At 44.3% G+C, this 15,601-nt stretch overlaps 1 protein-coding gene across 4 annotated transcripts in view; it reads right to left on the bottom strand.

Moving 5' to 3' along the window:
* Positions 1-15,601, bottom strand: part of MAP2K5 (mitogen-activated protein kinase kinase 5) — a 143,370-nt gene that overhangs the window by 69,273 nt on the left and 58,496 nt on the right. For 3 of the 4 annotated variants that reach the window (XM_063314348.1, XM_063314345.1, XM_063314347.1), the window contains exons 14-16: positions 13,440-13,513; positions 12,435-12,485; positions 5,778-5,849 (exon numbers count right to left, since the gene is read on the bottom strand). In XM_063314348.1, the coding sequence (XP_063170418.1) occupies positions 5,778-5,849; positions 12,435-12,485; positions 13,440-13,513 (197 nt within the window). Of the gene's footprint in view, positions 1-5,747; positions 5,850-12,434; positions 12,486-13,439; positions 13,514-15,601 lie in introns of all 4 variants that reach the window. The other variant, XM_063314346.1, reaches the window with a different exon arrangement.

Genomic DNA, 15,601 nt, shown 5'->3' with positions numbered 1-15,601 from the left:
ATGCACCGTCAAAGCCCCACACTTTTTATGTGCATCTTGATGCGCATTCAAAGGGGACAGGGCTTTGATGACTCAGTCCTGGCTGCCATCTCCATTTTTTTTTTACCCACCCGCCTTGATGCCCCTGATATCTTATAGCTGTAATCAAACAGAAAGATATCCTAATTCTGTTTTTAATGAGTCAGTTCTTAATATCTACAGATAATCTGAAACTAATGAAGTTGCCAGAAGATATGATTGCTGCCACCAAGGAACAGGTTCAAGATTATCTAAGGTTGCAGGATTGCTGTTGGGCAACCACCCTTCCTCCCCTCACCTACCCTCCCCTTTAAAGCAGCCTTTCTCAACCTTTTGACCCTGGAGGAACCCTTGAAATATTTTTCAGGCCTCGGGGAACCCCTGCACACTCAGGCTCAAATACAGGCCGGAAGTTACAAAATTATTATATTCGTTTCATGTGTAGGTCTGTCTATATGCATTAAGAGTGTTCTTAAACTAAAAATAAAGGATGAAACTTACCTCTTTAATGTGAAGTTGCCTAAATTTGAAATAATTTTTAAAATAAATCGTGATCTCCCAGGGAACCCATTGGGGGAGATGGGCGGTGACATGAATTTAATAACAACAACAACAACAACAACCCCTAGTGACCTCTCGCGGAACCCTAGAGTGCCCCGGAACCTTGGTTAAGAAACCCTGCTTTAAAGTTTCTGGTGGCCTCATAATCAGGTGGAACTGGGCTCCATCATAACAAGAAAAGTGGGAACAAATCCTGGCACAGAGATGGAAAAGTAGCTCTAAGAGCTGGAAGACTCCTGAATGGCTCCTGAGCTACAAGGCATTTCATTTGAAAAGTATTTTAAAGGCCGTAACACGTTTTTTTGGTCTGTCTGTTATAATAGAGTGATTTAAAGCCACCAATCACTGATGGTTCCTTGGATAGTTGGTTATAAAAGGATGATTTTTATTAGTCTAGAGAAAGTTGAAAATGTGGCAGAGAAAACAGTTAAAGCAATTTAAAACAAATCATACCGTAACTACTGAAATGTGCCTAAATCCATCTAATGTGTTCAATTAACAACTACTTGAAATCTTTAGACTAAGAATGAGGAAATAATGCTACTTTAAATGGGATTAGTTAATACTGACCTCCTATCTTTCAGAGGCAGATGCAGAATTAGAGTTGAGCAATGCCTGATCAACGTTTCCAGGAGTGAAATGAAAATGGCTACTAGACATGTCACCTGGTCTAATAATGCAAAGGCAGATGGGCATCAACCCTAGCCCATCTCCAAGGTGCAAAACCCTGCTTGCTTCTGTTGGGATTTCAGTCAGTCACCAAATCTGACTGTTGAAAATGCTGAGGAAAACCACACTAGGACTACAACTCTTCTGGAGCGTAGCAACATCTTTGAAGATGAACGAGGTCACAGATGACGGTTTCTGTAGCTAGTTCATCGACCCGAGCCTGGATGCAGGGGCAAAGAAACACACAGAAAAATGCCAGGATAGGATGACCAAAGGAATGGAAGAAGCTCAAATACAACCCAAAGGGCTGTGACAAGAAGGACAGAGTTAAAAGTGCCAGTTCCAGCACAATATTACAGGATTCATAACCAGGTCTCCAAAGAGGGTTCATCTTGTTCTCCTTCTTCTTCTTCTTCTTCATCTTTTTTAATAGTGCCAGAAAAAAGGAAACCTATCGCCCCTCATGTTTGTTATACTTTTTTTCCAGGAGGTACATTTCTAGACAGAATGCTGACCATGAGTAGACTTGATATCCAAAATGAAAGAGGGCAGGTTCAAATGCTCTTGAAAGCGGGAAAAGCCCAGCACCCTTCAACAACTTCATACATGATTTAGATGAAGGACTAGAAGGGATGCTCATAAAATCTACGAATGACACATAGTTGTGGGGAGGGGTGCTAACACCTTAAAAGAGAGGTTCAAGGTTCAAAGGGATACTGATGGACTTGAATACTGGGCCCTATCCAGCAAAATACTGTTCGGTGGTGAGGAATTGAAGGTTCTGCATTTAGGCAGGAAAAACCAGATGCAGTTATAAAACAGGTGGTAGCTGGCTTAGCAGCTGCACTTGCAAGAAATATCTGGGTGTCTTGGGAGAGCACAGATGAAACATCAGCTAGCAATGTGCCGCAGCTGCCAAAGGCGCCCATGCAGTTTTGGGCTGCACCAAGAGATACAACATCAAGATCATGGAAAGTGCTAGAACCACTCTGTGCTGCACAGGTCAGACTGACCGTGGAATATTGTGTCCCGCTCTGGTTGCTACAATACAAGAAGGATGCTGAGGATTTGGAAAGTGCAGAGAAGAGCAACGAACAGCGTGAGGGGCTTGGAGGCCAAATCCCATGAAGAACGGTTAAAAGAACTGGATATATTTAGCCTAAAGAAAAGAAGACTAAGTGGAGTCAAGGTAGCAGTCTTCCAATAACGGTTGTCACTGAGAAGAGAGTGTGGATAATTCTCCATAGCATCCAAGGGAAGACAAGAACCGGTGGACGGAAGCTTAACAGAGGGAGATCCAAGTTTGAAATAAGGAGGAATTTCCTGACTATGAGAGGTCTTCAGCAGTGGAACAGCATGCCTGCTAAAGTTATGGGGGCTCCATCACTGGAGGTTTTCAAGCCAAGGTTGGGCAGCCATTTGTCTGGGATGCTCTGATGATTCCTGCATTGGGCAGTGGGTTGGACTTCCAGAACCTTCAAGATCCCTTCCAACCCTATGCTTCTATGATAAGTCTACCTGGAAATTGCACTCTCAGACCCAGAATCCTGCCAAAGGTGGAAGTGTCAAGAACAGCTGTGGTTCAAGGTGGAATCATATGCTGCTACTACGCACTTCTCAAACCACTGTACATCTTTCTAGTACCCTCTGCTCCAATTCTCCAGTCACAGACCAACTGAGGTCTTCCCAAATCCAGGCAGTGCCAGACGTTGAGTTGGGCCCCTCATACACAAGTTAGAATACAAGTTCTATCAGTGAAATGCAGCTCTTTGAGAAATCCTTCATGTCTTAAAGGAATAACAATCACGATTCTTTGCAGAGTTCATATGGGCCCCCCAATACCTCCCTTGAGACTTGCAAGGCTCCTTGGTTATCTTCAGTGTTAAGTGACTGTCCAAACCCATCATGGCAGCCATTTTAGTTGGGCTATAGCAGCACCATGCCATGCTCTTAAAAGTTTGAATATTGCCACTGGGAAAAAGATTAGAGGCCTCTGAATTAGCTTTTTCTAGATCCTTTGTGTGGAAAATACACTCTGCTTTAAATTCACTTGAAGCTGCATAAGAACTCTCATGACATCTTATTACGAGTTGCAGTCACTGTACATTTAATGCAAACATTTGTTCTCATTGTCAACTGATTTTTCTATCTATATATGCCTTTGTGTCAGCTGCAGATAACTGCAAAGATCCAAGTGGTCTACTCAACTTTATATACTAAAAGTGTCAGCTGTAACTCCTTCTTTTCAATCATCCAGTTTGCGTTTTTCTTTGAATCTCAATTGTCATTTACACACAAAACCTAGTCTGCTGCTTGTTCAGGAGGGATTATCAACTATGGGTTGGAAGCTGAGTTTCTCTAAATCTTGGCTTATTAAACTGCTTTACAATACTTGATCCACAACTCAACAAATGTATGAGACCAGGATCTCTACCTGGGAACTGGAAAACAAGTTTCCAGAAAAGAATTATGAGAAGAATTAACGAGTTCCAAAGAATGCCTCAAGATCATGACAGGATAGAACAAGACTATACCATATTTTGAGCCCCAATCTTTTCTCCAATAAAAAGTGTACTGGAAAGAACCTCTTCAGCTTTTATTATCTAGTGAACCAAATACAGAGCTGTTCAGAGATGGGATTTGGAAATTCCAGCATCAACTTCAGGGTCCTCCCTGAATGCTCCCCAACCCGTCCCAATATTGGCAGGCCGTGCATCTTTAATAGCTATGACCTTCGGTGACTTCGGAGAGAGGCACTTCACCTTCTTGAACACATTTTCCCCCACTTTGCTCGTTTAACACATCACTCAAACCACTTCAATAAAACAACGATCATGCTGAGGGGAAGTCTCGGAGGAGGAGATGACACACCAATTAACAAAGCACAGAGAGACAAATTGTTCCATGCCTCTGACTTGGGAGACAGACAAGGCAGACAAGGAAGGAGGAGAGATGGGAGACTGTGTAAGGAGAGAGAATAAGTTAGCCCTCCCTTGTTGACGGTAAATGGCGCTTCACCCCCTCCATCACAAGCCTTGAAAATCAACCTGTGGGTGCCGGGCTCTATCTGTGATGCTAACACAAGCAGCTGAAGCTTCCTCCCATTTTACCATTACAGCTGTGATATGAGGCAGCTTAGGCAGAACAATGAGTGCCATGGATGTGCCAGGAGAAGGAGACCACAGCGAGCCTCAAGCAAGAACGTAATTGTTCTGCCACCTCAGGCCCACTTGCCAAAAGAGTTCTCACACCACAGATGGTCAACTCATCTGATAGCGGAGAGAAGACCTTCCAAAACACTTTATGGGGAGGATGCCCTGGGGTATCAGCTCTGTCCAGTGGGCTAGGTAATCTTCACAAAATAAACAGCCTTAATATGGACCATCATAATATTACAAAACTGGATCAATGGATTAGCCCTGATCAAGCAACACTCAAATCCCAATCAGAGCTCCCCTTCTGGCACCAGAAGCCCCTGTAACATGCATGTGAAGGAAACACAGTGTAACACTCAGCATTAGGCACAAATTCTCTCCAGTCTTATTCATTCATGAATTAAGTTTGAATACCAGGTTTTCACTAAAAACATGCTCAAAGCGGCCAGGAATAAAAATACAGGCAACATTTAAAGGTTCGTGAAATCCCTTTAAACATACCCAAAATAAACAGCATCCCCCAGAGCAGAACATCCTTTAAAGAAGAGCCAGCTAAATGGTGGAAAGTCTGTCTGTCTGGACTGACTGTGATTCCCCCAGCCAAGAACCAACCCAGGCCGACTCTGCTTCACAACCAGCCACAACTGGCCAGCTGTTGCTCAATCACAACTGATCACTGCAATTCTGCCTCTTGGCCTCCCGAGTCTTGCCTCCGCTCCATGAAGAACGCAGGTGGACAAAGTGGGGGAGGCCTCAGCCGTACCCATCAGGCTTCATGATACGAGCCAGGGTAGCACACTTCCCGTGGTTTTCTGATTCGCAAATGTAGCCTCCAAGGAGGAGGACCGACAACCAGGCCAGACAAACCTTCTCAGCTAGAAGGAAACCTGAGAGCAACCAACGTTAGGCTACCCTCTCTTCCCCATAAGGGTGCAACAGTATCCCCTTGCCCTATAGCTAAAGAACTGAAGGCGACTACGGGGCCTTTCAGCCAGGAGGAGGAACACAGCCATTCTAAGGAACAGGGAATCAGAAAAGCCATCGCTGCAGGAAGCACTCAAGAAATGCTCTCGGGTGCAGGCACACTGCCAGACGTGAAGAAACCCTTCCCCTGCTGCAGCTGTGTGCCCAAAGCCTGGCCCTCCACAAGCCCTCCTTGCAATAACGTCTTCCTCAGAAGAGACCAGGGAGCAGCTAAGAACGAAGACCTGGACGTCATCACAGAGGCCCACCCGGGCTGACGCTCCTTCCCCCAGCCAAGGGCTGACGCAAGAGGCTTTTCTGGTTTGCTGCTTGTTTCATTTTCCATTCAGGATTAAAGGTGTTATTTGGAAAAAAAAAAACAACAACAGTCAGAACAGGCAAGGTACCTACCTCCATGAAGGAAATTCCCAGACTCCAAACGTCAGAATGAATGCCGTACTGTTCTCCGGAAATTCGTTCTGGCTGTTAAAAGCAAATGGGGGAAGGGGACAGTTGAGCCTAACAAAATGCCAAGAAACAGTAACGTGATATCCTATAAATTATGCAAGAAACAAAAACTCACGTTCCAAACATTCACGAAATGCCTAAAGGTGTTTATTGCCTCCATTTACCGTACTAATTAATACCAGCAAGTTTTCACTCTGATTCCCCCTGCTGCTTCGGCAGGATGTGGAACCTGGACCGTGAGGGCATTTCACAGGATGCACCTGGGAACAGCATCGTCCCAGGACCAACCCCTCCCCTGTGTCTTGGCACCCCCAAGGAAGTGCTCAAATAGTTTCACCTGCACCCACAAACCCAGAAGCCCAGCTAATGTGAAGCCTAAAGCTGTGCGGTGGGGGCCGGAGCCGTCTCCTGACCCTCTACCCGTCATCTGGTGCAACGCAGCCGAACCTGCTGGGCAACGCCACAGCTGAATCTGCCACTGGAGCAGCAGCACCTGGGTCAGGTACTGGGTACCTTCCGTGAACCTTTCAATCTAAACAGCTCAAGAACACAATTCTGCTCCCCCATACAACCCGTACCAATCAAGGCAACCATGGGCCTCGGGGTGCCTATCCCCCTTCTCTATAAGCCAAGCTCTTTGCCCAAATGTACTCGGGATCACCTACCTGCAGGAAATGGCCCTCCCCTCCTGTTTTTGCCCATTTCTAAGCTTAAGCAGCACCTGGATCTAAGTGTCATTCGGAGACCCATCATCCTGCAACCACTGCACCCCCCACGCTGTATTTAAAGAACTTCCTGAGAGGCCCCTAGAAGCAGTATATGAATACTCCAATCCTATGAACTACTTCTGCTCAATTACAGTCCTCGAGTTATGACCATTTGTTCAGCAACCATTCAAAGTTATGACGGTGCTGAACAAAGGGACTTATGACTGGTCTTTGAAGTTTTGGCCATTGCAGCACCCCCACGGTCGCATGAACAAAATTCGAGTGCTTGGCAACCAGCTCACACTTACAACCGGTTGGTTTCCCACGGTCACGTGATTACCACAAACAAACGGGGAAGCTGGCAGGGAAGGTCACAGCTCGCTTGGGTAAGTCTCCCCCCCCGCCTTTCTTCGCTTGCATGCACCATGCCCTCCTTCCCCCTGTGCTTGCATACATCCAGCACACTCTTTCCATGGCCTTCCTGAGCTTGTGCTGCACAGCAGCGCCCACTTCCACAACTCATGCACCCCTGTGGCACCCCCAGAGTTTTCCCCTGAGACTCTCTCTGCTTCCCATTTAATGACCACACGTCTGGGGTTATGACAACAACCAGGACTACCTGGATTGCTGTCACTAAGTGATGCGGTCACATGAGTCGTGCCTTATGACTACATCACTTAGCGATGGCAATTCCGGTCCCAATTGCAGTTGTAACTCAAGGACTACCTGTATACTTAACTATGTGCGATGATCAATGACAGTAAAATATGTTGAGCCACTCAGAACTTCATTTCCTTGCTTCTGTTCATCATGTGCCTAATCCCACACCGCCTCCCTAACTCAAGCAGGTGGTGTAATTGCCTGCCTGCATTAAGCAAGCAAGAATCCAGCTTTCATTTAAACGTTCCAGAGCTAATGTGGATGGCAACCTGCAAATCAAAGAGGCCTGCCTCACACCAATTACGGGACAGTTAATACCATTTGAGCCAGCAAGGGACCCCAAATAGCCAATCACTCCTTTACTTAGAAGCTGGGCTGCGTATTGCTGAGGTCAAGTGCAGTGTGAAATGCAACAATAAAACGAGGCGGCGAGAGCTTCCTTCCCACTGTGCTGTTAATGCACCTGTCTAGTTTAGGCACCCTGTACAACTCCTCCCTGACTTCTACAAAACCCAGAAACCTTTAGAGGAAAACAAATGGGCCCAAATTAGTGCCAGTCCAACGTGCTCAACAAACAAGTCCTTGCAGCTGTTAATCCCAGGTCAAGAGCTTTTAGCGCCAAGTAAATGTTAAGTAAAAAACACTGAACAGAAAGGCCTTTAAGTTGTTGCCTTTGAGATGACAGGGAGGCTTAAACCTTCCCAAGCAGGAGCCAGGACAGACATCAGGGCAGGGCAGGGCGCTCCAGAGCTGAATCCCAATCGACAGAAGAGCATCTCTGTAGCCCCGGGTTGAACTGTGGCATCCTCAGTGCTCTCTGAGCTTGGGGGTTGGCTTGCAGACATTTCACTGTCCGACTAGGCAACATCTTCAGTGCTCCCAATCAGTTGGGAATCCACTGAATCCCGAACAGTTTAGGTGACTAGCAGGGCTAAATCTGGACCTCCTCAGGTCCTGCTGGGATACAGCTGGCAGCCTGCAGGGCCCAGCACGGCTTCCCCTCTCTCTCTGCGCTGCGATGGCTGCAGGCAAAAAACCCTGGAAACCAGGTCCAACCTCTCTCTGCTGCAAAGATCTTCGGCTTGCAGCTTCCTCCCCTGTCTGCTGCGGTGACCACTATGCTTACTAGAAAAGTTAAGGATGTTAAAAGTTAAGGAAGCAGAGACATCCTAATGAGGCCTGCATCAGCCAAGAGCTGGGAAATGGCAAACCACTTCTGCTTCATCTTTCTATTCCCTCATCCAAAATCCAGCAAGGCTCTGGTGGTCTTGTTGGAAGTCTCATCAGATTTCAGGTATTTCTTACAAAATGTACCCCATCTGGGAGGGTAAGAAATGCCTTGGATCCATGCTCTGTCCCCGCACATTTTATCCAAGGCAGAGCTTTCCTTGCATCACTTTGAACTGCTTGCTGCAGAATGCATGGTCTATATTTATTTGTCTGTAACAAGATCATGGAGTTGACCCAGGCCTGGGAATTTTTCTGCCACTTAACTGCTTGACTTTTTTCTTCTTAAAAATAGAACTGTGGGCACATCCCCATCTCCCAAATACCTGGACTGAAATCTACGGTATAGCAAGTTTATCTACAGTTGCTCTGTGGGTCTTGCTATCGGTTTGCCATCCTTGTTTCACATGTGAAGCTGTTTTTCAGGAGTTCTGTTCTGAATCTTTTAAAATAGAATTTAATACAACCTTAAGCAAAGAATCAAACCAAGAAGCAAGCTCCCAGGGACAATTTTACAGTCACATTGCTTAGACATCGTTTTCCCTAAAGCCAACTGCTGATGCTCTGCTGAAGGGCTAGAAGGTTGGCAAAAGCACTTTTGACCTCTTAAGCAACATTTTCAAGTTGCTCACATCCAAGGCAGCAGCAGGTTGACTACCCAACATTTGAGGTGTCTGACAGCAGATGCTGTGAAGCAGTTGGCACATGGGCTTCCCCTCGCTCATACAGTATCTGTAAAAGAACTGCAGAAAGAAGCATGCCTCTGGGATGTGCAGCTCCTTGGATACATTTCATGAAGGGACTTCTGGTCACAGGTGGAGGCCAAGTGCACTATTGGAGAGGTTTGATTACGAAGTTCTCAAGGAAGAGAATGTCAACTAGCCTTGAAGTTCTGCAGTCCCATGTCAGTACTCTGAACAAAACAAGGTAGGCATGGACCCTCCAGGAAAGTTACATCTTTCAACCTCAACCTGATGGCACCAGATGGAATAGGATACAGTTTGCTTCTCCGACTTCACTCTAAGGGACATACATGTTTTTCTTTCAAGATTCAACCCTCCCCCCCAAAAAAAACTTCTATGAAACAAATTATGTTAAATGCAAAGGACATTTAACAACTGAAGAACTGAAGAGACATCTTACAGCTTTAATCCTCTGCTTTTTCAATTAGCAGATGGATGCATCACAGTCATCCGTAAACAATATGAAAAAAAAGTAATTTCTTTAAGGCACACCTGGGAAATGGATGTGTAATCGAGGTTTGTACATTAAAAGAAATAATACAATTTAATTACTACTGCTATTTAGGGCCAACAAGAAGAGGAGCTGAAGAAAATAAATTATTTGAAATCTCTCCTCATCTGAAGAGCACTCCCCTGCTCTTTTGGAGTCCAAAGCTAGGGCAAACACTTAGGTAGATAGTCCAAGACAATATATCTGAGCTTCTTTATTCATTCTACTGTCCTTACTTAAAAAGTTAGCAAAGAAAGAGAGAGAGAAAAACCAGAAAAAGATAAATATATGATGAGAAAAGTAAGAAGGAAGTGTCTGAGAGGACTTTAAGCTGAGATTCCCCATATTCTCGCTTGCACAAAAAGAAAACATGGAAAGAGTCCCTCTCTGGACAGAAAATAAATGGCAAGCAAGTTCCTGCATGGACATCACTCCTGTGAAGATGGTGACTGCATCTGATGCATGGACGCCATCACCTGTTCTCATCGACAGGCTTCCAGAGTGACAACAAAGACCATCTTTGTTAGTTTGCCCAAATGCAATTCATGGCCAAAGGTTATTCAGATTGGGACCAGGCATCAAGTGCTTTTAACTGCTTCAATGAATAAAACACAGTTACCTGTGTTCACACAGCATACTAAGCCATGAACTATGGTGTAGAAACCATACTGTCCACGTTCATACAATATCTAAGCCCAAACCAAGCAACCGCATAATGACGTATTGCAATGTGGAGCCTTTCATTCCCTTTCCTGGAAGCATCTTAAATACTCTCCTCTGTGCCAGAGTAGGAAGGGAATGGGTCTGCACAACAGAGGAGGAGAACAACAGCTCTGTTGATCAGGCACGAGAGCGCATCATCCCCTACAACTGAAGAACATACTGCCTATCAGTTAAGCACCAAGGTGGGCCTGTCCTCTTGAGGTCCCAGATCCAGAGGCGTTCACTAGATTAACCACGGACCTCAGGCTCCGATGTTCCTGACTGAAGTCTCAGAACCTTTGCTAGAGAGGCATCAAGAATTGCCGTCCCAGTAGCCCCTCTCCAGTCAGCCATCTGCCGCCCAGAGTCACTTGCTGAGATGGGTGGCTATAGAAATTAAATCAATCAATCAATCAATCTACATGGCCCAGAGGCTAGATGAGATACCTTTTCAACCTGTCAGTTTCTGAAGGCAAGCTAGAACAATCTACCCTTGGTTTCATGTTACTCTGGTGCACATTATTTCCATATCACTTTCCAGCACTATTAAGATGCCTTTCAGAGATGGAAGTGGTTTCCTTAGACCCCCTGGCCAGACTAAGGATTCAGGCCACAGCGAGAACCTCCCCCAACGTTCTTTGTGGACCAAGTACCCTGGGCCTCCCTGACTCTGCTGCTTCATTCTGAGAGCCTCACGTTTCTCCAGGCACACACACAACCAATGTGGCAGAAGGGCTGGGCAGATGATTATTTATTTATATTTGTTTACTTTACAGGTGAATGGGGAGAGCTGCTGCCTTTGTCATGCGCAGGTGCAAACATTTTCTTGGTGTGCCTTATCTATTATCTATCTATCTATCTATCTATCTATCTATCTTATCTATCTATCTATCTATCTATCTATCTATCTATCATCTATCTATCTATCTATCTATCTATCTATCTATCTATCATCTATATCTATCATCTATCTATCTATCTATCTATCATCTATCTATCATCTATCTATCTATCTATCTATCTATCTATCATCTATCTATCATCTATCTATCTATATCATCTATCTATATCATCTATCTATCTATCATCTATCTATCTATCTATCTATCTATCATCTATCTATCTATCTATCTATCTATCTATCTATCTATCTATCTATCATCTATCTATCTATCTATCATCTATCTATCTATTTATCATCTATCTATCTATCATCTATCTATCTATCTATCTATCATCTATCTATCTATCTATCATCTATCTATCATCTATCTATCATCTATCTATCTATCATCTATCTATCTATCTATCTATCTATCTATCTATCTATCTATCTATCTATCTATCTATCATCTATCTATCTATCTATCTATCATCTATCTATCATCTATCTATCTATCTATCTATCTATCTATCTATCATCTATCATCTATCTATCATCTATCTATCATCTATCTATCTATCATCTATCTATCTATCTATCATCTATCTATCATCTATCTATCTATCTATCTATCTATCTATCTATCTATCTATCTATCTATCTATCATCTATCTATCTATCTATCTATCATCTATCTATCTATCTATCTATCATCTATCTATCTATCTATCTATCTATCTATCTATCTATCTATCTATCATATATATCTATCTATATCTATCTATCTATCTATCTATCTATCTATCTATCTATCTATCTATCTATCTATCTATCTATCTATCTATCTATTTATCTATCTATCATCTATTCCCTCCCTTTTTTCCAAGGGTTCAGCATACACATGGCGGAGGGGGCTGAATATGTTGGGCTGAGAGAGAAGGACTGCACTGAAGTCTACTAGGGAGCTCCAGGGCTGAAAGGAAGGTGCCCTTGATTTTTTGGGTCCAAGTCCAAGATCTTAATCATACATTTCTATGCCATTTTATTTTCACATATGTTTTATGCATCAAATGGATCCTCCTCACTTGGTAGCCGAAGAACTAGTATTTAAACTAATCAGAAGACAAAACTGAAGAGCCCATCACAAGTTTTTGGTTTAAATCAAAGTTTCTTCATACATCTACTTACTGCCATATATGCATTTGTCCCGACGTACGTCTTTGCTATGGAATTCACCAGCTATCAGACAAAACAGCTTGTTAGTGCCACATAAAGCATAAATAAAACAGGTAATTATTCTTCATTTAACCTATAATCTTCCTATGTATAAATCAGAAAAAAATATGTAAAGTGGAGAGTGGACAAATTTGCCAGCAAAGGCATTAAAAATGCCCCCTTCATTTCTTTCAAATGAGAGTCCTAATTTAAAATAGCCACAATACGGCAGATGACAAAGACAACTGTAAAAACTGAAGAAGGATGCTTCGAGTATTTAGTGCCCTACCAAGCAGCTGGATATGCCCATTGGAAGGGGGGGGGGAATCCAGCACATTCAAACACTTCTCCTCCTCCTCCTCCTTCCACTGTCAGCTGGGCCCAAGATGTGAATAAAGCCACCTTGATTATCAGGCTGGAATGAACACTAAATACGCTGGAGGGACAACAGATTCTGACAACATATAATGCAGCGGTGACCTTCTCTTTGGTCCTCATGTTTGGCTGGGAGGGAAGGTGGCTGCAATTCAATTCAACATCGCAGCGAGCTTGAGGGTCAGTCTCATGCAAGGTTCTCAAGGGAAGCCCCAAATGGAAATTAATTAAAATTTGTGCTGCACATTGTTAAAGCCCACCACCATTGTTGCTCCCAATATTAATTTTTACTATGGGCCAGTCAGTCTCCCCAGACACTCCTCTTGTTCTGCCCTTCCTTTTGTTTGGTCCAAGCGCTTTCAGAGCCAAGCTGCATATCAATGAAGTTTGCTATTTGTAAGTAGTAATTACAATATCAGCAGTTTTTACTGTCATTAAACAATGAACAATCATATTCTGATGAAGAAAAGTCACCAGGAGATTAAAAGGATGAATTGTATGTTCCCAACAGAGGAAGCCTGTGGAGCAGAGTCCATTTGTCTCACGGCCAGTTTGGAAAGCAGAGTTAAGAGGGTAGGACAACCAAGGAACACATGAACATACCTGGGTACTCACTCCAAAGTCACATAACTTGACCTGGCCTCTCGTGTTGACCAACATATTGGAGGGCTTCACGTCTGTGTTGGAAAAAGCAACGAAGGCAGGACAAATGTAGACAGCGCTGATTTATAGCAAATACAGCCGACTCTTATTGGATTATCATGAACTTACAGGGTTTGGGGGCTGCACTTAAGACTGAATATAGCACTGTCTGGCCTCCAGCCTTGGAGGATGTGTGATATGAAAGGGAATGGGGAATGGAGAAGAAAGTAAGCAAAGCCAGGCATGAATTCTTGTCAATGTTATGCAAATATTGAAAAAGGATTGGCCACTGAGAGAGAGAATTCCAGAATTAATTTGTTCTCAGACCCAAAAAAGCAATTGAAGATTTACATTAAAGGTCCTCCTATGGGCATGTTTGACATTTGAGAGCATTTTATCAGCACTTTGACATAACAACATGGGGCTTGGAGCCAAGTGGATGTCAAAGGTGGCCCATGTGGACATTGTGGGGTCCCAGTGCTTGCATCCCAAGGTCAACCTAGCCTGTCATTCTGGTTCTACTTGTAAATTCCTTCAGTGGAAAAATCACAGAGCAACAAACAATTGCTCCCCTTGATTGGGGAGGGAGGGGAAAAGCTGGCTGGAAACAGACATGGTCAGCCAGAATTCTCTTATAGGAATCTGGGAGCGAAAATGAAAACGAAAATGAAAATGAAGACTTGGGCTTCAATTTGGCAACTAGATCCATTTACATCTGTCTCTTTAAATACTGTAAAAAAAAGAAGGCAACTTTAAAAGTGGTTCATATTTGGCTGAACATGCCAAATAAACAATCACAAATTCAAAAATCAATTTCAGGGTTTTGCTGGAGGGACTGTCAGGACAAGGGAATACACACACACACACACACACAAACACCCTGTCTGTCTGTCTGTCTGTCTATCTAATTTTATCACCATCCATCTCTCCCACAAGGAGGGACTCTGGGTGGTTTACAATAAAAGCAAAGTTTAAAATTCAATGCAATTACAAATACAATATTTATTTATTTATCAAATTTCTGTTACTGCCCATTTCCCCCGAAGGTGGACTCCAGATGGTTTACAATAAAATTGGAAGTTAAAACTATAAAAGATATAAATTATCATACAAATAACCAATATAAATAGAAAGTAAATAAATATAAAATCATCTCATTCGGTTAGTGAGGGCACTACGGGACCAGCTACCCCCAGGAAGAACTACTGCTCTTCCCAGCCCAGGCGAGGTGACAGAACCAGGTCTTCAAACTCTTCCAGAAGGCCAGGAGCGAAGGGGCCTGCCTCACCTCCGGGGGCAGGATGTTCCAGAGGGTGGACGCCACAGCAGAGAAGGCCCGCCTCCTGGACTCCGTCAAGTAGAATTCCCTTACCGATGGAGTCCGCAACATGCCCTCTCTGCATGACCGGGTGGGACAGGTTGATGTAATGGGGATGAGACGGTCCCTCAGGTAACCTGGCCCCATGCCATGTAGGGCTTTAAAGGTCATAACCAACACCTTGAATTGGACCCGGAAGCAAACTGGCACCCAGTGCAGCTTGCGCAGCAGTGGTGTCACATGTGCCGATCTTGGGGCACCAATAACTGCCCACATGGCTACATTCCAGACCAGCTGAAGCTTCTGGATATTCTTCAAGGGTAGCCCAATGTAGAGCACATTGCAATAGTCTATGTGGGAGATGACCAGGGCACGAGTGACTCTCTGGAGGGCATCTCAATCCAGGAACAGGCGCAACTGGCACACAACACGAAGTTGTGCAAAGGCCCTTCTGGCCACGACTGCCACCTGCTCTTTGAGCAGGAGTTGTGAGTCCAGAAGGACCCCCTGGTTCTGCACTGGGTCTGAATGGGGCAGTGCAACCCCATCCAGAACCAAAGATGACAAAGTCCCAGATACAGAAGAGCCATCAACCCACAGCCCCTCCGTCTTACCAGGGTTAAGCTGAAGCCTGTTGATCCCCCATCCATACCCCCACAGCCCCCAGGCACCAAGAGAGGGCAGTCACAGCATCACTTACCTCACCCGGGATGGAGATACATAACTGAGTATCATCGGCATATTGATGATACCTCATCCTGTGGTGAGGGATGATCTCGCCCAGCGGTTTCACGTAGATGTTGAA

Source organism: Candoia aspera, chromosome 13 (genome assembly GCF_035149785.1).
Source record: "Candoia aspera isolate rCanAsp1 chromosome 13, rCanAsp1.hap2, whole genome shotgun sequence".
NCBI classification, from domain to species: domain Eukaryota; kingdom Metazoa; phylum Chordata; class Lepidosauria; order Squamata; family Boidae; genus Candoia; species Candoia aspera.
Note: the sequence above shows the minus strand (reverse complement) of the source record. Positions and strands in the feature narration are given on the sequence as shown.